At 46.8% G+C, this 22,446-nt stretch overlaps 1 protein-coding gene across 1 annotated transcript in view; it reads left to right on the top strand.

Annotated features, from left to right (window-relative positions):
* The first annotated feature begins 13,562 nt into the window (after positions 1-13,562).
* LOC107318454 overlaps positions 13,563-22,446 on the top strand; it is a 56,160-nt gene continuing 47,276 nt past the window's right edge. Inside the window, exons 1-2 of the mRNA XM_015872264.1 lie at positions 13,563-13,583; positions 15,170-15,253. Coding sequence (XP_015727750.1) covers positions 13,563-13,583; positions 15,170-15,253 — 105 coding nt within the window. The remainder of the gene's footprint in view (positions 13,584-15,169; positions 15,254-22,446) is intronic.

The raw sequence follows: 22,446 nt of genomic DNA, 5'->3' as shown, positions 1-22,446 counted from the left end.
GTTGTTTTGTAAATCTCAGCAATAAAACGTGTCCACAGTCTTCTAAATAAAGGAAGAAAGAGACGAGGGCATAGAATGATTATGCTGGTGAAAGAAAGGAAGACTAGTGGAGTCTGAAAGAGATGTGTGAAGGTAAGCAATGGGCCTTCTGAAGCAGAACAAAATGCATTATTATTTTTAATGGAAATGCAAAAAAGGCTTTGTAGAAGGTCTGGGCAGAGAATGAGTAGAGAAAATGTTAATTCTATTTTGCAAAGTTGATGGGAATGAAGTTGGCTTTGTTCCACTGTTCAGGCAAATGGATATGGCAGCTGGAAAGAACTGGCTGGCAGGGGATGGCAGGAACCTCACATGGGGACTGCACTTCACACCTGCCAGTCTGTGTTCCCATTTGTGCCACAGAAGCCTGTTGTGCAGTTCTGAAGTTCCGAGTTCCAACGGCGGGAAGATGTCTCAGCAATGTTAGTGAGATGCTAATGGTAGCCTTCTTGCTGGCCCTCTGTTTTGAGTTTCAAACCTGACCAAGCAATGTGTTTTCTCTGGCTCACTCAGTCCCTACACAACCTTTCTGGCTGAGGTCTCTCTCCATTCAGCATTCTTCCAGCAAGCTTGAGTCTTTCTGCCTTTAGTAAACTTCTCGAATGCGAGGTTTGTAACAGACAAGAAGGATCTGTGGAAACCATGAGCTGAAACATGAGAAACATTTTGCTCTGAGAGCCTTAAGGGAGAAGCTTCTGCGTAGTGGTTTCACCATCAAACCCAAGTGTGTATGGAGGAGTTCACCTGTATTGACTCTATTCCAAATTGCTGGGAGCCAAAGCTCCACTTGCCTTCGTGTTTGTTGATGAGGTCCTGATGCCACCACAAGGGAGCAAATGCCCATAAATTTTCACAGACTGAGGTCCTCTCTCTTCCTTTCTTCTGGGTTGGGCACTTAAAGCTCTGTTGGCAAAAGTGACAGTAATCTAGCTAGGCTAGGTGACAGTGGTGTCCTGTAGTGGTTGGCACTGCTTATAAAGTGGTCCCTGCTTGCTATTCCAGAGGCTGTTAGAGAATGTGACACAGATAAAATAAATTAGAAACAAAGTCAGCGTCCATGGGGAGAGCATTCCCAAGAAAAGCATTTGCTGAGAAAGAGCGTTTACTCTGCTTCGGGCAAAGTCAGAAGTAATTAAACATCTTAGTGAAGCAGTACAAGTGGGCACACTTTGTAAAAGAGGTTAATCTATCAGGCAGGAAGAATCTCAAACCTGAGAATAAACAGCTCCAAGAGAGCAAGTGGTGAAAGTCTGAGGCACTGAAGGTAGTTCTGTCGTCTTAGTGGCTTGAAGCAGTGGAGAAATGGAACTGGTGGAGTGGATTCTTCCTGCCTAACCAAAGCACTTCTATAAAGGTATCAAGCATTTTCTGCTGAAATAGAGGTAACTCAGCTAATAGCTCATCTGCCAGGTAGGCCCCTATGTGCGAGTGGGCTGAGTCTGAGCCTTTGGCCCAGCGTGTTGTGGAAGGCTGAAGTACCAAGTAGGAAGTCCTTTGACATTTTGAGTCAGAGCTCCTTCACCTTGAGCAGTTGTGATGGTGTGTGAAGGAGCAATAGCTGTTCCTTGACAGTGGTGCAGACAGAAAGATACCATAGCTTGAAAACTGCTTGAGTGTGTATGGGGAGAAGTATTTTTAGTGTGTCCCCTTTGAGGGGAGAGAAATGGACTGGGCTGGAGGTGCAGATGGTCATGTACATGACATGTACACGGGTGGCCTGGGCTGCCTGGAACGCTTTCATTGCCACTTGGTGAACTGGAGTTTGTTGTGATACGTTGCAGCAATGACCTGTTACAAGCATGGGATAATTTTAAGCCCTCCTGGATTTGCAGAGAAGAAAGCTCAAGTATGGTGTCTTTGAGGCAGTGATTTATTTAGATAATCAGCAGGGAATGAGTAAAGGAGTCATGGCTCACAAAAGCTGGAGACTGTCCATAAAGTACCAGACATCTGGGAAGATGGGATATAGCTGCCCCAGCCCAGATCTATACCCCCGTTTGAACAGCTGCCTGGCTGATCAGTGCCATGGAGAGGAATGGGGGGAAGGAGACCTTACCTATGGCCAAAGACAGGAGCAGAAATCCAGAGCTTGGCTGTGGGGTTTGAGCCTAGAAGTGCCCAGAGCTTTAACAGAAGGTGCAGAGGGCTGAAGGTAGAGACCTGGAGGATTAGAGGGAATGTAATCAGACTGAGCCTGTAATTCTGTGCATTAGGATCTGGCATAAAATGAAGTGCTTAGGCATGATCTGGTTCCATTCAAGAGCTAATGGGCAACTGTGAGAATGCAAGCGAGTGCAAATAAGGATATGAAACAAAAATCTAACCTCGATTTGCTCTTGTGCTGCAGTTTTTCTCTGGTCAGATACTAGTTTACAGAGAAGGATGCATGCTTTTCTCCTGTCTTTGTGACGGCCTTAGTTTTGGCAGTGGGGAGTTGGAAAGAGGGATTTTGAAGTGTGAATTTCATCTAACAGTGAAAGACAGACTCCTCAGGGACAGGCAGAGCACCTCCCCGAGGGAGCATCTGAGGTTGGTAGTTGACTAAGTGGGTAATGTGGAGAGACTTAGGTCATAATAATGGTCTGTGATAATGTTTAATAGAAAGCAGTGGTGAGCTGGTTGTTTCCAGGGGATTTAACTCCCCTGGATGCATGACCTTGCAGAGCACAAGCTTTCCTAGCATGAAGTTATGCTGCATACAGAGATGCTGGGGTCTCTGGGTTGTTGCATAACTTCCCTGGGCACAGCTGCTTGCTGTGGCACAGGTGTAAGGTAGGACTGTTTTCATCTGATGGGAAATAGGTAACAAATGGTGCATCCCAAGGTGCATCTGATTCTTTGTGCCAAGTCCTTTTTTCCCCGAGATGTACCTGTGCCAGGATGGGTTGGACAGTCTCTCAGGCTGTGTGCTCTGGTTCTGGCTCAGATAGATTTTCCCTACTTACGCCTGTGTGCAGTATAGGCTCTGGGCATTCAGTATGACATCCGTCTGGCGTTTCAATTGGCAGTTTGAACAGTGCCAGGGTCTCTGTGAGCGATGCTGTGTGTGTCCTGGTATGAAAACAGGAGTGTTTGCTTTTCACAAAAGGCTCTGGCTGAATCCTGAGGTGACAAGGAGCACGTTTGCTTCCCCTGCAGCCCACCAACATTAAGCATTTACTCTGCAATAGCCAGTGCCCAAGGCCTGGTTTCTATGCAGGGTCTGTAGGGAGGGAAGCGAGAACAAAAAGAAAAGGAGGTTTTAGGATTTGCTTTTGCAATGGCAGTTCATTCTGATCCTTTGTGTATGTGCTGGCAGAGTGCAGGAATGGAGGGGATGCCACTGCTTCATTCAGTGCTCTGGACGACTAATGGACCTTGACAACTGCAGCACAACATGCAAACTATTAAAAAGGGAGGACTGATTAAAGCCCCAGCCATCCCGGCATTCCCCTGGGCTCTTAACCCCGTGTTGGAGCTGAGCAGCCTAGCAATGCCTCCTCCCTGGCTGCACAATTAACATCTCTTGTCACTAATTGATTCCTGTGGTGCTCACAGGACAATTAGAATTTAAATTGCCTTTTACAAAGGTCATGAAAACATGATAAAAGACGAATCTATTAGGAAGGATCACTCAGGAGTCTCTCTCCTTTTCCACAACAGTGGCTGCTGGTTATTGCACAGACATGAGTGAGGGGAGCTAGAAAAGTGGTTCAGGTCTTGGGTTCATTCCTTGCTGAGTGTAGCTCATGGCAGGGGCTCAATTCTCTCACTATTCTTGCACTGAAGGTGTCACTTGATTATTTTTTTGCTGCTTCTTTTAGGAGCATCTGTGTCTATAAATGCTCACTTTTCTCTTTTGACAAATTTTGAAATTGCTATTTTTTCCCATTAACTCTTGAATTCACTGCAGGGGAACTCACAAGAGGGGAAGAAACCCCTTTGCAATGGAAGGTGAAGGGTTTGCCTTCACAGGGCCAAGCTGTCCTAGAACCAGCCCATCTTCACGTTCAGAGGGGAAAATAGTTAAAGCCTGGCATGACTCCCTGGAAAGCAAAGGCTGCAAGGGAAAGGGCAGCTGAAGCTCTATCTGCAAAGGATGCATGGCATCATGGCTTGGCAAGCTGTTTTGAGTTGTGCCACCAAAGCAGTATATGGTAGTTTGGAGTTAGGTGAGTAGCTGGTATTTTGCTGATAAATGGGAATATCCAAAGTTGTTACAGTCATGGAAACATTTGCCTCTGTCACCCTCAAACCTCAGTGCTGAGATGAGATTTAGAGTCTCGCATGTCGAATTTAAGGCAATGTTCTGTATTTGTTGTAAACACAGCTGAAATGGATCTTAGAAGACTACCTAATCCACCTGCCCTCTCCAAGGCAGGTTCAGCTCTACCTGTATCTCACCTCTGTTACCCAGGAAGCCACTCAAAGGCTCCTTTGCCACAGTGGTGATTGGGATGGGGCAGATTAACCCCCTGCAGGACTTAGGGCATCTTGTTTTTCACTCCTGCCTCAGAGACAGGATTCGAGACTCTAGGCTCTAAGGTCTGGATGCGGAGAAAAGCAGGCTTAAGTCCTGCAGTTTGGTGCTTTTTCTCCTGAATTTTCTATCCTTTCTGTGTGTGTTGTCAAGGAAGACAAAGTCTGAGAGACACCAGTGTGATCCAGGACCAGCTTTGTGCAGCTACAGAAATAGTTCATGCTGAGAGAGAAGCCAGCCAGAATGTCCAACTGCCCACCCCATCCTATCCCAGCGGCATCCCCATTATAAAAGACGCTGGCTGGCTATTTGAGAAACACATGTCCTTTCCAGGTCCTGCCTTTGACTTCTTGCTATTCTGGTTATTGAAATTGATTTTGCACTCCAGGCACGGGATTTTCCATTGCCAAGTTTTGTGTTGGAGATAATAGAAATTATGTTTCTACTCGCACGTAAATCTCAGGGATGTTTGTGCTGAGATGACTGGACAGTAAGTACAGGTGAAATTGCTCCTGTGATTGTTTCAGTAAAAATATTATATTGATGTAAGGTTTTATAAAGTGTGTTTTAACTGGTTTATACATATTTCTAACAGTTGCCAGATAGGTCATTATTATTACTATTTTTTGTAAAAGAATAAATATAAACCTGTAAGCAAGGCATCTCGTTTCTCTCCCTGACAGCGTGGTAGATCAGCTGGCTTTGGGAGCAGTCCAAAGAGTGAGCAGTGAGACCACCCTGTGCTGTGCTCACACTGCAGGTTTGTGCTGGGGTTCAGCGAGGTCTCTCTGCTATTGCAAACCTCCCCATGCAGGGTGAGCACCAGGCTCTGAACTGCCTGTGGGATGGCCTTGTCTCCACTAAACCTTCCTATCACGAGTCAGTGCACACAGGACCTGGCTTTGAGAAGATTGTGGAAGAATAAGCAAAGGTGAATCTTTTGAGCTCTGAGGGCAAAACGGCCTGAGAAGGCATCTTTGGCTCCCAGGGGCTGAAGGAGATGATAGTGGTAGTGTCAGGCCCACAGGGATCAGTTACTGAAGGCACTGTAGCCTTTAGGGTCTCCGTGTCTTAACCTGGCAGCTTTGTCTGCTCCCAGGAGGAGGAAGGGCTTGCTGTTCCTTTTCAGAGCAAGTAAGATAATCTCTCATGGTCTGAAAGGATAAAGGAGCAGGGAGGGAGGACAGAGCAGTGTGGGGCTGGGGAGGGGGCTGGAGCCTACGTCCACCTCAGCTACAGGCTGCTCTGGCGAGATGCAAATGTGCTCTGTCCTGCAGTCCTCACCTGGGCAGCATTCCCATGATCTGAAGGCCTTGATTAGCTTCCTGAACAGCTCTGTGTAGCATGGCCAGCTGGCTGCCAACCAGCCCTCTGCCATCTGCTACCCCGTGCCGCTGCTGTGCCTGCACCATGGGTGCCAAGATGCTGCCGTAGTGCCTTCCTGAGGGAAGCCCAGGCCCTGGGAAGTCAGGTGTTCTTCAGACTGTATTCTTCACACAGTAATGTGCCAGCCTAAAACAGCCAGGGCGTGCTGTGTGATGATTAGAGCACTGCAACGAGGAGAATGTATGCAAGGCGGCATTTTTAATGCGGCATCCTACCTGCCCTAACCCTCCTTTCTTTTATGCTTCGCACGTCTCGTGTCCTCGGCTCAAGGAATATCATTACTGCATGTCAGGCAGTGCACAGAGCGCTGAAACCTCAGCTTGAGTTGGAGTTTCAGGTACTGTTGAGCACCGACATTGTTTCTCTCCCAGAGACAGCCCTCCTGAGGGGGAGGTGCTCCACTTACCTCCTCCTTACCTTGCAGGGGCTTGGGGAGCTCAGCCAGCAAAGACTTGTAAATTGCTTGGAGATCATTAGGGGAAAAGTGCTGTGGAAGAGCAAAGTATTATTTATTAATGTGCCTCTGTCTTACAGTACCATAAATATCAAGGTTTTAATTGCTCGGACTTGTAATCTGAGTAACTTCCTGGATTTTTTTATTGCCTTGGTAAATAATTTCTTGGAGGAGCTGCTGCACGAAGCAGTGCAGGAGAGGAGCTCAAAAGCCAGGTCTGTTTGATAGAAGACAAAGTACCACTTCCAGCTTTCCTCTGGCTGCTTTAATCCCTCCTGGCTCACTGCTGTCCTCTGCATCTGAGCTTGCTTTGTCTCTGTTCTTGTTTAAAGTCCCGCTTCTGCCTGTGAGAGGAGAGTGAGAATCTGTATTACAGTGATGAGCAAAAAATCCTGCATTACAAGGGTTCCTGGTTCACTTCAGCAGTATGCTACTACTTATGAACACTAACCATGCCTGAGAATGGCATCACAGCCGCCTTAGGGCACGGCACACACAGCATGCCCAGCAGAAGGGCAGAGGAGGTGCCTGCCCAGGAGAAGTGTGATGCAGTTTACTATCTCTGTGCTTATAAAATTGCTGAGGTCAGGGTTTTTCTCTGCCTTTGAGAGCAGCTTAAAGATGGGCTGTATTAGGGACATATCAGCTGCCATTATGGCCATCCTACCTGGAACTGGGCCACGATGTTTCAGATACATATCTCTAAGCTGTGAGAAAGGAGGCAGGGCTGGTGTTGCAACAGGCTGAAGCCTTCTGTGTGCCTGATCTGCAGAGGATAATGTCAAATGCTGTGCTTGGTGGCATCGTGTCAAGTGATACACTGAGAACAACATGAAATATTGTGGTGTGTGGACTAGGAATTGAGCCTTTGGTGCACTATTTCCAATATATGAGGGAATTCCTTCACTCCTTCTCAGTCTGCCTATTTTTTGTTTTAATTGCCTCAAACATGGCAAGGCTCAGCCTGCTCCTGTTCTCCCAGGTGGATGGGCAGCCAGCTGCTTGCTCGTGCATTTCTAAGCTGTGGGATAGGCAGTTCTAATACATTGTTCATAGGCCTCTGAGATTACCCCGTTTCATACAAAATGCAGCAGAAGCAGCGCCAATTGTCTGTGTTGTTTTTACTCTTCCCTAGCTTTGGCAGATCAGCACCAGCTTTAAAATGCTCGCGTTGCCTGTCAGTGAAATATAGAGCTGATCCGAAGACTTTCCTTTCTTCTGAGGTTTGAATAGCACAGCTCCCTCTCCCCTCCATGCTTCTTAGTTCGTACTCTGCTAATTCCCAAACTTGCTGCAGGACTTTTTGTTTCCAACACAGCTGTCTCATATCAAACCCAAGAGGATAAAACTCCATTTCCATCCACATCACGAGAAAACCTTTAGGTAGGGTGATGAGCGTGTGTTCAGACAGTACTCAAGATGTGGCAATCAGACACTTTCTTTGTGGTCTTTGTAATAACACAGAGAAGAATAACCAATGTTGTGACCTTCACGCTGGGACCTTGAGTCCACCACTGAAATCCCTAATCTGTATGGGTTGGGCTTTTAGTTGGCAGCAGAACTTAAAGCTGCATCTGACATCTCTCAGTTGTAAGCATCCTCTTTTTTTGCTGCCTCAGACAATTTCACTTCCTGTTTCATTATCAGCATTCCCCAAGGGTCTCAATTATGCCACCTGAGGCTGAAGAAGGAAAACAAATGGTCCATGCTTCAAAGAAGAGGAAAGGTGTGTCAAGCCCGAATTTAAGCACAGAGGCAGCATTGTGAGGAAGCATGAAGACTTTCAAGAGAGGAGGCTGGTAACATGGGCTGCTGCTAAGCCAAGTGTGACATCCAGAGGCTCCTTAAGTAAATGTGAATGCATCTACATATGCTGAGGGGCTTGAAATGTGAACCAGGGGAAGATCTCCACTAATGATCTCCCACTGCATGGTCAATATCAATATCAACCAGAGCAAGTCCTAGTCCTTTAGCTATGCCAACTATCTTTCATGTCAGTGATTCATGCACCTTCTATTTTGTTTTGGCTATGTGGTTGATATTGAAAAGATGCATTTTAAACATGTATAGAGCTTTATAGAGCTGTGCTTATGCTTACAGAGAGGGAATCCACAGCACAAAGCTATAGATGGAATGACATCTAAATGAAGAAGGAAGGAAACTGTGCATTTCTTGATGCTGTGTAGCCTTGAAGTATTTTGAAACCTGGTGAAACTATTTGCAAAGGGAAATGTGTTTTCCTCATGCATTCTGGCTGAGATTTACTAAGGGTGTTGCAGCGTGACCACGAGCTGGAGGTGAGGAGATGTTGGTTTACTGTGCAGGAGCAACAGCAACTATAGCATTGCTGATTTCACTAGGCAAGTTTTGGTGTTGCCTGTAGCATGAGGGTTATGGAGGAGGTCTGTTCACAAGGATGCCTTCAGAAGTGTGTCTGTGAGGGTAGGAACGATGGCTGGTCTTGGTCTGGGTTTTACTGGGGATGTGCTTAAAATCCAAGAGCTGGCTCTAAAAAACACTGTAATAAATGCAGAACTATTTGGTTATACACAGCAGACTTGCTGTAGAGAGGCTGAGGTTGTTGTCTCACGTTTCTTTTAGCCACCTGAACTAAAGGGTACCTTCCACCTTCTTCTAAGAGGAAATACACTTAGGTGCTCTTAGCAGTGTCCTGCTCTTCCGCTCTGTCTTGCTAGCAGCAGTGTATTATTTTCAAACAACAAATGGGAAATGCCTCTGGATTTTTGTTGCTCTTTTATAACCCCTCAGTCTTGGTATTACACTTGAGGCATCCTTGATCCATGAAAGTGAACCCTCATTAATCCCATAATTCTGTCTCAGTTTAGGATCCCTGGCCAAAGGGAATACTGCACGTGTTGGTTCCTAGGCTTGTGTTTGAGCCTAATGCTAAATAAATAGGAATGGAGGTTGGTTCTGTCTGCTGTGGCCTCACTCATACAAGACTTGCTGACATCACAGAGGTCTTGTCTATTAGGAGGTCTGCTGCATTCTGGTGATAGCATCCTGCCCCACACAGACTGGCTCTCAGCAGGCCTGTGGGCTCAGAAATGTCTACCTGATCAAGCAGTGGTCGCTGAAAACTCCTGCTGGCTTCACTTCTTGTCTCTGCCCCTCAGCTGGGTGGTACCTTTTCCCTTTTGTGAGTGGACCTAAGTTGGCTGAACCATGTGAAGTCTGCTGTGTGTGCTCTCATGCCCATCTCAGTTCAAGGTATGTGCAGAGAAACCAAGAGAAGCCAAGAACTCAGATGAATATGATACTAGTAATGATACTAGCACCCGTCTGTATGTTGTTATGCGTGGCTGTCTCTGTTGATGGCAAAGAGGTCCTGGCCAGAACGAGGGCAGAAGACCTGCAGGCAGGCCCAGGAGCCTGGTGGCAGAAGTGTGCTGTTTGGTCTGAGTTGTCTATCAGCAATCAGGCAGTGGGCAAACTCAGCTCCAGCCCCTCGATTGTGATTCCAGGGGAGACTCCCAGCCAGCTCAATGCTACAAGTGTGCGCATACTTATTACTGAAATTAATTGCTCTAATGCCAAAGAACAGATGGAAGAAGGCATGAGGGAGAAAGAGGAGGGATTATGTGTAGATTTGGTTCAGGTTTGTGTACTGGTTCTCTCAGCTTGAAGAGCTCTGCAAGCCCGTGTGGCTGCTGTCTGTGTTCAGCCAAATGCACGCTGTGTTGGATGGTGGCAGTGAAATGGTTAAGATGCCTCAGCTGGGCTGCTTTAGAAATCCAGTGTAGGAGTAACGAGGACCCTTAAAAGTGGGACTAATCGTAGCAGTAGGCTTATGTGGACAAAGTCAGTGGGGAGACTTTAATTTCACCCGTGCTCAGGAATGGAAAAGAAATGAAAGCTGGCACCTGATTCTGTTTCCACTTATGAAGCACCCATCTGCCTTTTTAAAATTCAATTTATGGGAATGGTGAATAAGGGCTGGACCGGTTCGTAGCTATTAGATCCATGCCATTAACATCCCAGCCGCTTCGTTTCATCAATAGCACGCACTGAGCGAGGAACATCTCTCACACAGGATTGGCAGAAATTGATATTAATAAGTGGATCTAATATTCTTAAATTTGTATTCCTTTCCAAGACTTGCAGTGACCCCAGAGGGCAGAAGAAATAATAAGTAAAGGCCTAATTCATTATTTATAACCAGGCAAACCAGGGAAGTAACTCGGGGAGATTACCTGGATAATCCAGCATTAGCATCTTGTTTCAGAGATCTTTATTAGGACTCAGGAGGGGCTCCTGGGAGAGTGGAGGCAGTACAGTAAATTCATACGCTAGCCTTTGACCCTGCCTAGTGCCCTGGCCTTATAATTTACTTTGGGATGCGCGTGACTCTTAACAGCAAGATAAACACGGTTGGCTGAAGAGAGAGTGAAGGGAGCTGGAGAGGCAGTACAGTCTTAAGAGACTTGGAATGGATTTCAGAGTAGTTAGGAACGCTGCCCTCGGTGCAGTTGCGTACCACAGTTGTCCAACTGCTGCCTCCTCCCTTTCCGTGCTTATGGGGCCAAAATGCATTTGTGAAGGTACTGCTCAATCTTTTAGATTCACTTCAGAATGGAAATAATAATAGCACCTCCCAGAGATCGGGCTCATGAGGTGAATGTTTGTGTGATGCTTCAAGGTGAAAACAGATTAGGTGTTGCAGTGCACTCCTGCGCCTTTCTCAGTGCAGGGACAATCTAGGCCTTTTGAGAAGCTACTACTTGGTTGTCCTGTGCACTGCTTGCTTTTTTGTATGGTGTGTGGATGGTGTTCCAGAAGGAGGGAAGGTAAGGAGCTGTTTTGTGACCAGCTGCTGAGCCTCAGGTTGAGAAATATTGTCCTCATTAGTTTTTGATTTCTTGAAGAGGTTTTGAATGGTCTCAAGTTGCAGGAATGAAACCAGCCAGAAGGTTAAAAGTGAGGTTTTGCAGGAGGATATACAAGAGTACTGTGGGACAGAGGCAGAGATGCTCTGAGATTCCCAGCTCAGTTTTGCAGATGTGAAATGTCTGAATAAGTTATAGTGAAAGAACTTCATGCATATTTAGTCTGGATATTGCCTTCAACTCACTCTGCTTTGCTGAGCAGTCCTTTATTGCATAATGGAGTTTGCTTCTGCGTGCTAATGGCGAGGAGGAGTGCGATATGCTTCTTGGAAGATTCATGGGGGCTCCCCCCTGGATGGCTGTTGTTGGGACTGTTATTCATCCTAACCCTTTGCAAAGATAAGTGGCCTGGGGTTGGTTCAGGTACACGGGCAGACAGTTCACACGGGATCAGAGCAGGCTGTCAACAGTTAATAGAGCAGCAGTGCAACTGCTTTGCATTTATATTGTACCTTCCCTCTGAGATCTTGATGTTTCCAAATATTAACTGATACCCACTATGCACTTGCCAGATAGGTACAGTCAATAATCAGCCCATGTCGAGTGAGGAAGGCTGGGATTGAATGGTTTAATGGTTCCATAACAGCTCAGTGGCAGTGCTGGCAATGAAGCCTCCAGATGCCAGTCCCTGGTTCTCACGCGGCCTTCTCTGTTTCTTTCTCATCTGATTCATCCATCCCTAACACAAAGCAGATCAGATCACCTGCCATGTCTGCATACACAAATCTCCTTTAAACAGTAGCTGTCGGTGGGCCTTTTTGTGAAATTATATGCATGGAAGAAAGAGAATGCAACCATCTGGGATCTCGTATCAGTGCTTCTGGAGATATGTGGTACAGGATGTTTCCAATTATAAATGAGCTGGAGGCCTGCAGCCTAACAAAAGCAGGTGGAACTTGATCAGCAGCAACGAATGGTTTAAGAAAGGAGAGTTTGCAAGATTATTAACCCCCCTGAAATACTCTGCCTTCTGAAAGGGAAAATAATAATGTCCAGAACTGAAATAATTAACAGAAAAACAATTTGCAACACTTAATTAAACGGAAAAGAATATGCTAATACAAAGTTAAGGCTGCACGAAGGCTTCTGCTCCTGTGCATGCTAAGTATGCGATTTTAACTTTGTTAAATCAAAGCCAAGTTTCTTCCAATTTAGGACAGCACAGACTCCTCATTGAGAGCCCACGTGCCAAGTTTCAAGCACCAGCCATGATTTCTGGCCAGAGGATTTTTTCATTGTTCATTTACCCCCCTACCCCCAAATGTGTTTTCCATCATTGTAACTCATGAGCAGCTGAAGTGCTGTTTTCGAGATGATTCCAAACAGTCTTTAGCTCTGGGAAAGCATTAGCTGGCCCACAAGCTGTGGCAGTGCTGTCATTGCAGCTATGGCTGGTGTCCAAGAAGAACGCAGCCTTCTCCCTTAAGGACTGACGTGTGCTGAAAGGTAGGGGATGAAGCCTAACACCTTTCCTGGGGCCCTCAAGGTGCTGTGTTCTCTGTGTGCTGACTCTCTGCTTGGATATACTGAGATGTGCATGGGACAGCTCTGTGATAGTGGAGGGCAAATGAGGCACGTGGGTGTAGGGGTGTCCTGTAACACATTCATAGGTCTATATATAATTCCTAAAATCATAGAAGGTGGAACTTAATTTTAAAGGTGATAATGAGGTCATGCATGAAAAGAGCAGGAAGAGGTGCTGCTTGCTACTCAAGCTGAAGTCACAAGCTCCACCAACTGACAGAAGGAAAAGCCAGGAGAACTTTTTAGAGCTGTTTTTGGTATCTTCTGGGCTTTCTTCCCCACCAACTTGGGCACGTTTGTGAGCAGTGTGTATTTTTTTGTTACTGACCTACAAATGTCACTTAGTGACATGGAAAATGTCCTAATGATCCTTATTGGGCAGTGAGCATCTTTGGAGGACTTGCTTGCCTTGGGATAAAACCTCAGTGGGGTTCAGATTTGCTTGCTCATCAGTGAGGAGATGCCATTCAGCACAGGAGCATTTCTATACAAACAGATGTGTGTTGCTAAAACATGCCCTGCTCTGAGTTAAAAACATTTTAAGCTGGATATACCTCCTTACATTTGCAGTGGGTGCAGTGCACTGGAGCTGACATCTCACACAATAGCAAAGTGGAAAATGCTATTCAATACAGCCCAGGAAACCATGCTCTGGACATGTCACTATTTGCTTTGAGAGATGGTTCAGGCCTATAAACTGCAGATCTCTGTTCATAGTCACAGCAACATTCCTTAGGTCTGCTACCTTTTAATGCCTGGAATTAGCTGCCAAACAGCTTGATTTAGGGTTAGGATGTGGGAGTTCAGGTGTTTGGTGAGGAAGGGCTGAAGAGACGGTGTGAGTGGAGGGCTGGGCATCTTCCAGAATAAGCACAAACCACTCTTGTGCTGTTCACAACACCCGTAACTGCCTTCAGAAGGAGGGGACTGGGGGAGAGTGGGAAGAGTGTGGGAAGAGGAGTGTGAGGTTCTCATGGGGCTCTTTGCATTCTTCTTTGAGAAGGCTGGGAGAGGAAATTCCCACTGTGGCCATAGATATGGAGATTTTCAAGGGAGAGGGGAGGAGAACACATGAGAATGTGAGGGAATTTTGTTTGTTTGTTTGTTTTTAACAGCTCATTTGAGTCAATGTGACCCAAAACAGAAGGCTCTGGCTCTAACACAAAATGGCTTATTCCCATGCTGCCAAAATGCATCCTTTTGCTGATTCTATCTACTGCTTCATGGCTCTTTTAAAGGCTGAAATGACAGAGAATTTTCTCCCACTGTATATGATTGCTAGGATGGCAGGCTGTTTGCTAGGCCTAAGCACTATAAGCACAGGTGCTTAGGTAAATATTGCCTCTTCCTTGTCTCAATCAATACCCATGCTGATCGCTTTGCAAATTGGTGTGCCTTGATGAGAGGAGAGGGTGCAGTTAGCAATTTCGCAGTCATTCCGGAATATCATTGTTTTTCTGATTGTTTTGTTTTTATGGGACTCTGGCCCATATTCTTCTAATAACCCTGAAATTTTAAATAGTTAAATATAGTTGGCCAAATTCTTCCCTTGGAGATACCCATGTAGTTCCCATGGCATTGCTGAGAAACTTGAATGCATTTCTGAGGACAAGCTTAAACCCGACAGAGCCATTTCACTCCAGGCATAACACTGTTCAAAGTCAATGGAAGCATGATGTGAGCACATTGTCTTTATATTTTTACAAGTGCTTTTCTATATTCCTTTATTTCCAGGCTAGAATCCAAAAATGCAAATGCCAACCAGAAGACTGCTGTTTTCTTCTTAACCCTTGTTATCAGTGGGCTGTGGATGCTTGGGGAGTAAAGCCTGGTGACAGCACTTTACAGATGGGAATGTGTTCAGGACAGAACAAGTTGAAGAAAGCAAAAGGTAGGAAAACTGGCTTGGACTTTCAGCGATGCTGAGGTTGCCTTAATGTGTTCCTCCTGATGTTGGCTCATATGCTTGACTTCCATAACAGTGGAGTGAAGCCAGAGTGGAGCTGCCTTTGCAGAATCTCTCTGTGCTCTGTTTCTGAGCAGTTAAAACCAGTTTCCTCCCAGTTTAGCTGTCAGAGTTAAGCTGTAAGTACCGGTATCCACATTCACTTGGCACAAAACAAAAAGTGCCTGCTTTTCACAGTGTTTAATACAATTAAGAAGTTCTGCAAGGAGAGACACAAGGTAGTGCTCGCCTGCTCCAGCTAGTTTGGGAAGTAGCTAGGCTGGATCACAGTGACTGTGCAGACAGCTTCCACCCTCCAAATCCTGCCTGCATTGCTGAGTTCTCACTGGTCTCTCTTGTCTGGGTGTACTCAGGGCTTTTTGCATAGTTCTTCATGCTGAGATGTTTTGAGAGCTTTTTGTGGCCACTTGTAAGACCATTTTTGTGTCTCTTAGGGGAACTATAAAAAGGCTTTGGAAGGCTACCAGGATTGGGAGCAACCGGGATGGGAGCAATTTGGACTGCTGAGAGGAAGCAAGGTATGGCATCTAAGCGTTACACCCACAATGAAAATATGGCCAGACTTGGGCTGAGAGCTGTCTGTGTAGATGATAGGGGCATTTTATGCTAACTCCCAGGCAGAATCCTGCATGTATACATGCGTTAGGCTTTGGTTTTTTTTGACTCCACTGAGGTATTTTGGGAGCTATCTTGGGAAATCATTCTGGTGCCCGTGTTGTTGTGCTGTAAGAGCTGTGTAAGATGAGCGAGCCTGAGATAAGTTGGTGCACTTGGGTATGTACAAAGTGTCTGGGCATGTGTAGCAAGTCCTATTCTCGGCCATTAAAAAGTACTCTTGGCATATTCAGCTGTCTCCCCAGCTACTGGCAAGGTGACAGGAAAATTGGCCAGGCAGATTTCCAACTGGCTTGGTGGCAACATTTATTTAAGACTAATATTCCCTGTCAGGTTTATGTAGAAGCTAGAAATATCTACTTCCTGGGCTCTCCTCATCCGCTTCTCGCTGTTTTGCTGCCTCTCTCTCTCTATGTCCCTCTCTCTCTCTATGTCCTATTTTCTGTCCTTTTAAGGCAACCTTTGGCTATGGTGACTGTAACCCAAGGTTCCACAAAGCAGCACCTTTCTCAGCATTCAGACTGATTCATGAAGCACAGGCCGTGCCCTGGGGGTGTCCCGGTCCCCCTGGGCTGAGGGGCTGGTGCAGCAGGAGGATGCACTGAGGCTCTCTTCCTTCAACTTTTTGTTTTCCCTACCTTGAGAGGTTTCCTAGGTGAGGTGTGGATTCCTGCAGGAAGTATATCAAGTTTGTGACAGTGGGCTGCTGAGAGTAGTCAGGATTAGTGCGTGGGCCCACAGGGACACACCGACTATGGGCTGAGCCCCTCCTCTGTGAGCTGTCCTGGGGGAGATGGTGTCCTGCTGAAGCCATGGTGCTGCTGTGCTTGTCCCATGCGATTTCCATATTATTCAGCCTAAAGGCCTTCAGAAAAATGCCAGAGATGCTCCTGTGACCTCTTTGCAGTACATCCCAGAGCTCTACAATCTGATATTAATTACATCGAGGCTCTATATTAAAGCAGAGATTTGCCAAGTTACCATAGGGGTTTCAGTGCTGGATTCATATTAATTTAAAGAGGAACTGAATATTCCCTCAAGCAGCATTGGAAACCTTAACCTCATAAAAACAGAAAGATAGGAATTCTGCTGCATATGCCCTGCCCTGCTGGGGAGCTCCTCCAGTCACCTGTGCCAAGTATGAACCACAAAGAAGGGCTGTCCACATTGCTTACTGTTTACTTAGTCCTTTTTCTTCTCTCTTGCCCTCTCTGCATTTAGACTCATCTTCTCTGCCTTTCTACAGAAACCCTAAAGAGTTTTGGCACCTCTGTATGCAGAGCCTGATTCTCACCTGGCTGAGCCCAATGGTTTGTGCTGCTCACAATGGTCCTCTTGCACTTTGGTCTCTCATAGCACCTCTTGGCCTTTGCAGCTTGGGAGGACCTGGCTGTCAGTCTCCTAACTCAGCAGTGAGGTGGCTTTGTTTGGGCTTCCCCAGTGCTGTGGGGACAGGACCTGGCGATTTGGTTTTTACTGAGCTTGGGGCTCCAGTAGTGTTTACCCCTAGGGAAAAGCTGCCCCTTGCTGGTCCATAGCTCTCCTTAGAGAGCTTCAGATTGGAGAAATCTGTCTCACAAGTTAAACGTAGAGTAAAGGCACTTAAAGCTTAGTTTCGCCTTTAGACTGGGGTCTATTTTCTTTGTCTTGGTGTGCAGCTGGCCTGGTGATGATGCAGATGTCCCAAAAGGCAGTGGCCATTGCCTGTATTCCTGAGCTGCTCAGTGTTGGAGGCAATTCCAAGCTGCACTAAATTCCATTTCACTTATATCTACAAAAGCTGATGCAGTCAAATAAAGCTGTTCTGACAGCAACATTTAATAACCCTGCTGCTTGCAAAACCACAGACTCGCTGACAATGGATGTTTTTTTAGAAAGCTGAATTTTTACTGTCTTAGAACTAGATTTACAACCCAACCATCTATTGAGTACCTGTGTAAACAGGCGACTACAAAAGGCAGCAAGGGAGAGCAGGGAGGGGAGAACTGTTGCACGTTCCAACAGACCAGCAGGGAAAGGCAGCAGCTTTTGTGCATCTTGGCACACTGAGGTCAGCATGTGGCTAACTCTGTTCTGGGCGTGAGGAGGAGAGCAGTGAGGGGAAGCCAAGCCAGGACATCTCTCACATCCCTTCTGTTTCCTCTGCTGTGGGAGGGAGGACAGGATACAAGTTGCAGCAGGTGGAGCCATGCGAAGTCCAACAGCCTCAACCCCTGCCGCATCAAGTCCAGCGAGGAGGGTGGAAATGGCCAGTAGTGGGGATATTTTTATTGTGGGTTCTAAGTCCCTAAGGTTCCTTTAGGTACTGGGGTCACTTGAGAGGGTCACGGTGCATCAGGGCCCATTGCTGGGCTAATAATGAGAGATCTGGATCTCATTCCTCCCCTGTTATTTTAGGTAACTCATGGCAGGGATGAATTTTGGTGCTCATTGCCTTGTTTCTCTTCTGTTTTCGGCTGGGTACAGCCACCCTCATTCCTGCCTGAACAGATGAGGTGCTGTCACCACACAGTTCCATCCCACCCTCAAGGTGGCTGTTTCACTGATTCATGCCCGCCCAGAGGACTGCCTGCTTCTCATCTCATCAATTTGATGGAAGGATGCAGTTGAACTTGTTGTTCATAAGATTACGAGGATGCCTGTCACAGCCCGCACGGCAGAAAGCTGTATTTGTAATTAATATCTGCACCAATGGCCTACCAGTTAGTCATCTCTCATCGTATGGGGATTCTATTCTGCAGATCTGGTAGCTGGGCCTGTCCTTGCTCTGTTGGCCAACAGCCACTCGGTGGGTAGCAGTCATCCTTCCAGCTCCTGGGCTCAGACAGCAGTGTGGTCGGTGAGCTGCACTCCAAGGAAGTGTTCCTCTTGTGGCTGAATGAACCAACACTGCTCCCGTAGCACCCCATTGCATTGCAGGTCTACAACAGGGTTCTTGTGGCAGTCTCAGACATGACACCACTCTCAACCAGCCCCTCTGTGCTTGTTGCCCCATCTCCCTCTCCTGTCCATTTAGACTGAGTACTTGAAGACAGCGGCCTTGTCTTCCTATTTTGAAAACACTTAATACGTACTTGGTGCTGAGTAAATTACTGCTATTGTTGTGTTAATTAGCTCAGGGCCCCCTTGCCTGCGCAAGACCAGATCATTATAACAGTTGGTTGATAGTGCAGTAGCACATTAATTTGGGGCTCTCCAGCAAAGCTGTGGACCTGCTGTGCCGGAGGCTGCAGGCAGGCAGGAGGGGTATTGCTGGAGGTGACTGTCAGGGAAAGGGCTGATTTGCAACTAGCAATCCTTCCCCCCTTGGCTGAGGTCTATTGGCCAATGTTAGGGAGCTTCCAACCCATATCTGTGTGCCCGGGGAGGCGGGGGGCTCACTGCCCCTGGAGGTACTCAGAAAACACACAGATGTGGTAGTTAGGGATGTGGTTCAGTGAGCAGTACTGGTGGTAGGTGCAGTGTTGGACAAGATGATCTTACAGGTCTTTTCTAACCTTAACGATCCTATGAGTGCACGGATTGGTCTGAAGAATTGATATGACTTGCCTGAGATGACACAGGAATAAGCCCAAGAGTTTTGTTGCCCAGTCTTGTGTTTTAACCACACAGTCTCGCTCCCCAGGACACTTGGATCCAGTAGGACGCACGGCAGATGGAGCCAGGCAGCAAGTCCAGCTCCAGCTGGCAGGCAGGGAGAGGGCGAAGCAGCAGCACCAGTGACCTTGCTGATTTATTCATTAGACAGCGCTTAGAAGAAGGGGAGGATTGATTTGTCTGTCAAATGCAACACCAAACCATGCGGCCTGCAAGGGGAGGACTAATTGTGCTGCTGACACTGAGGCCAGTACTGACTTGCGCAGTCAAGCACCTTTTTATTATGTTTTCCCGCTAGTCAGCCCTTCTTCTTTTCATCTGTCCTATTACCTTGGCAATTTATTGATGTGAAACTGAATTTAAGTGGTTATTTTGCCTGTGAAAATGAGGAGGAAAAAACAGCTGATACTGAATGCGGTGAAATGTTGGATTAGTCTCTGTGTTACTGTCATTTGGAACCAGTTTGAAGCCACCAGGCTGTGCAAGCCACAGTAGCACCTCTCTGGCAGCAAAATGCCTTCGGGAGGCTGAGTCTCTTGTTCAAAAGCACTTTGTGAACTCCTAGGAAAGGTGTCCCAAAGTGCTCGTGATGATGTAGGCTCTTGATTCTTAATTTCAAAGGATTCTTGAATGCTTCAAACTTCCTGCCTGCTGTTGTAATCACTGTCGGAGCAGCTATTCAGTTTTATTTCATTATAGAAAGAAAACCTTTCTGTAAATGCAGTGCGATCACTCTGAGGCTGCCATTCTTGAAGACAAGCAAGGGACGAATGTAAATTGCCTATTTGCTGAGCCACGCAGGCATTGGCGAGTCCACATAGCATGGTGCTGAGCAGACACGTTCTTGGCTGGGTTGCAGCACGGGCAGACATGAGCTCATGGCCCATGATACATCACACAGGCATCCTGTGAGTTCACGTCCTCGGCGTGAAGCACTGGGTGCTGTCCCAGAGCTCTGGCTGCAGCCCTTGTGGGTTGGCAGGAGGAGCCGTTCTTGGGCTGCCAGCAGTCCTGTGCATGGCCGTGGAGCAGTGGTGGTCTGCACTGAGTCTTCCCACCCAAGACACATGAGAGCACTTGCCTCTGCCTACGCTGCCCTTAATTAAATGCAGAGCAGACTGCTCTTGGACGACATGCTGGCATGGGAGGTGCCATGGTGTTATCCATCCCGCAGACACGTGACCAGTCATGCAATTGATGAAGTCAGCTTTCTTTTTTCAGACTGCATCGTATCTCGCCTGGCAGCTTCACCTGCACTCCTGCAGAATGCCTTGGCCTGTTCCCCACCGAGCTGAAGAGGTTTCAGTTCATGCAGGATACCTTCCTACAGTTCATCTTTTGTTTGGTCCTGGATGGCTCCTCCTAATGGTTCTTAATCCAGGCTTGGCTGGCAATCTTTAAGGGTCATTACAGTCATTTGAAAGATTTCCAATGACTGCAATGGGTGCTGAGTCAAGCCTGCACCGAGGACACACAGAGGAATTCATTGTCCTTACTAATTTGGTTCTGGGATTCTCCCCCACTGCTCTGCTAAATGGACCTCAGCCCTGAGCTTGAAGCAAGCACTTTGCAGAAATTTACACCCCTGCAGGCATAGAATAGCTCCTCCATTCACTTGCAGCATCTCCTTCCTTTGCAATTGCTGTTCCTCCTCCACAGTTTTTGCAGGCTGTTCATCCTCTAGTTGTGCTGAGTGCCTCCCCTCCCCTGCTCCAGCTCCATGCTGTCATCAGGCGGTTAAACGTGATTCCATCTCATGTTGTGAAAATAATCAGCTTTTAATTATGGAAAGGAAAGGGGTTTGTAAAAGCCCTTCAAAGCCCAGTGTCTTTGAGTCATGTTGCAGAGCGAAGGCAACGTGAGCCCGGCGGTTTGTGTGTTTGCAGCAAGCTGTTCCTTTAAGCCGTGTTTTACACCTTCCACCAGCATTTAGCCATGAACAAAAATGCAGCTGAGTGATTCCTGGGCTGTTCTGAAAGCAAAGAAGGGATTAATTTCAGCACAAACTGAATGCTTTCCTCCCAGCTCCTTTCATCCCCACGGAGATAAATTGGGGATACTCTCAGCATGAGGGCGACGCTGTTGGAAAACCAACTGTTCTGCAGTGAGATTTCAGCAAATCTGGTGGATTTGGTGGTGAGTGCATCAGTGGAAGCAGTCAGCTGCCTCCCACAGGGTAAACCCCACCCCAGGTCACAGAGATGCTGCTTGCAGTTTGATTTGCTGCTTGCTGTCTCACTGTACTGCTTTGGGGATCTTATGGGGACTATTGAATCAAGGACTACACTTACCATCCTTAAGACTTTCTTTCTGCTATGATGCTATGTGAAACTATAAGAGCAGGGGCCTGTGAGAGATCCCTTGATGTCTCATCCATACTGCCTTTAATTTACAGAGTCGCTAAATGTTACTTGCTCATAGAAGCTTTTTCTTGTGTCTTTTAGCTGTTTCCTCCTCCTCCATGTTTCCTACCCAAAGCATCTACAAGAGAAACTTGTGCATTTGTGTAGCACCTAGCAGTGCAGAGGGGCTCTGGGAGAGGCAGTGTATGCGCATCTTAGTTATGACCCTGTGGATGTGCTGTAATCTAAGTAACATGAGCATTTAAGGGGTAGTTGCTACCTACTTTTTATGGATGAAAAAGCCTTGTCACCCAAGCCAGGCAGATAATTCAGGGGGAGACACCGTGGCAGATCCAGGATCTCTAGTTGCCAGGTCATGTGCATTTGACTAGGTCACACTTTGCTTTACAACCACCCTGACAGAGAAACTCGACTTGGGTACTTGGCTATGATTTGTCAGGGGGGCTGCTCACGTGAGAAACCCTGTATAACTGAATGTTTTCCTAATTCTCTGCACCTGAGATGGGAAGAAAAAAACTAAATAAATAAATGAAACTTTCCTGCTAGCATCTTAGAAAGCCTGGCAATGGGTAGGCCTTAATAACAGGCCTAGCAAAACGTCATAGAATCATAGCTCCCTTGGGGCTCCAAGAAGAAGGCACATCACTTCTTCTCAAGGTCTGAAAGTGGGAAAGAAGGGCACTCACAACCATTAGCAATCCAAAAGCTCATTGCTGGGTGCTCTGATGTGCTCCTTCAGGATGTCCATGTTGTTTCTCATGTCCATGTTAGTGGTGAGGGCAGAGCCTGTGGTACATACAGGGAGCTGGCTTTGTGCTCCTGCAATTCTGTTGCCCTGACTATGACATCAGGAAGCCTCTGTCGTGGCCACTGTGATGGTGGGGTGCTTCTACCCCACAAGGGCAAACTTCATGAAGTGTTTACAACCTCATTTCCCTCTTTGTGAGATAAGAGGAGTGATTCTGAGCTACCATATGGCTGCAGCGGTATCTGGAAGAACAGATAACTGCACGGAGCGTTGTGAAGGGCAGAGCTCCCTTTATTTATTGATACTGATTGTAGCAGTCAGTACACAGCTGTGTTCAACTGTGAATGTCTTCCTACCTCAAGAGAGGCCCATTACTAAATCCTCGTCC

The sequence above is a fragment of the Coturnix japonica genome, chromosome 10, assembly GCF_001577835.2.
Source record: "Coturnix japonica isolate 7356 chromosome 10, Coturnix japonica 2.1, whole genome shotgun sequence".
In the NCBI taxonomy this organism is placed as follows: Eukaryota; Metazoa; Chordata; class Aves; order Galliformes; family Phasianidae; genus Coturnix; species Coturnix japonica.
Note: the sequence above shows the minus strand (reverse complement) of the source record. Positions and strands in the feature narration are given on the sequence as shown.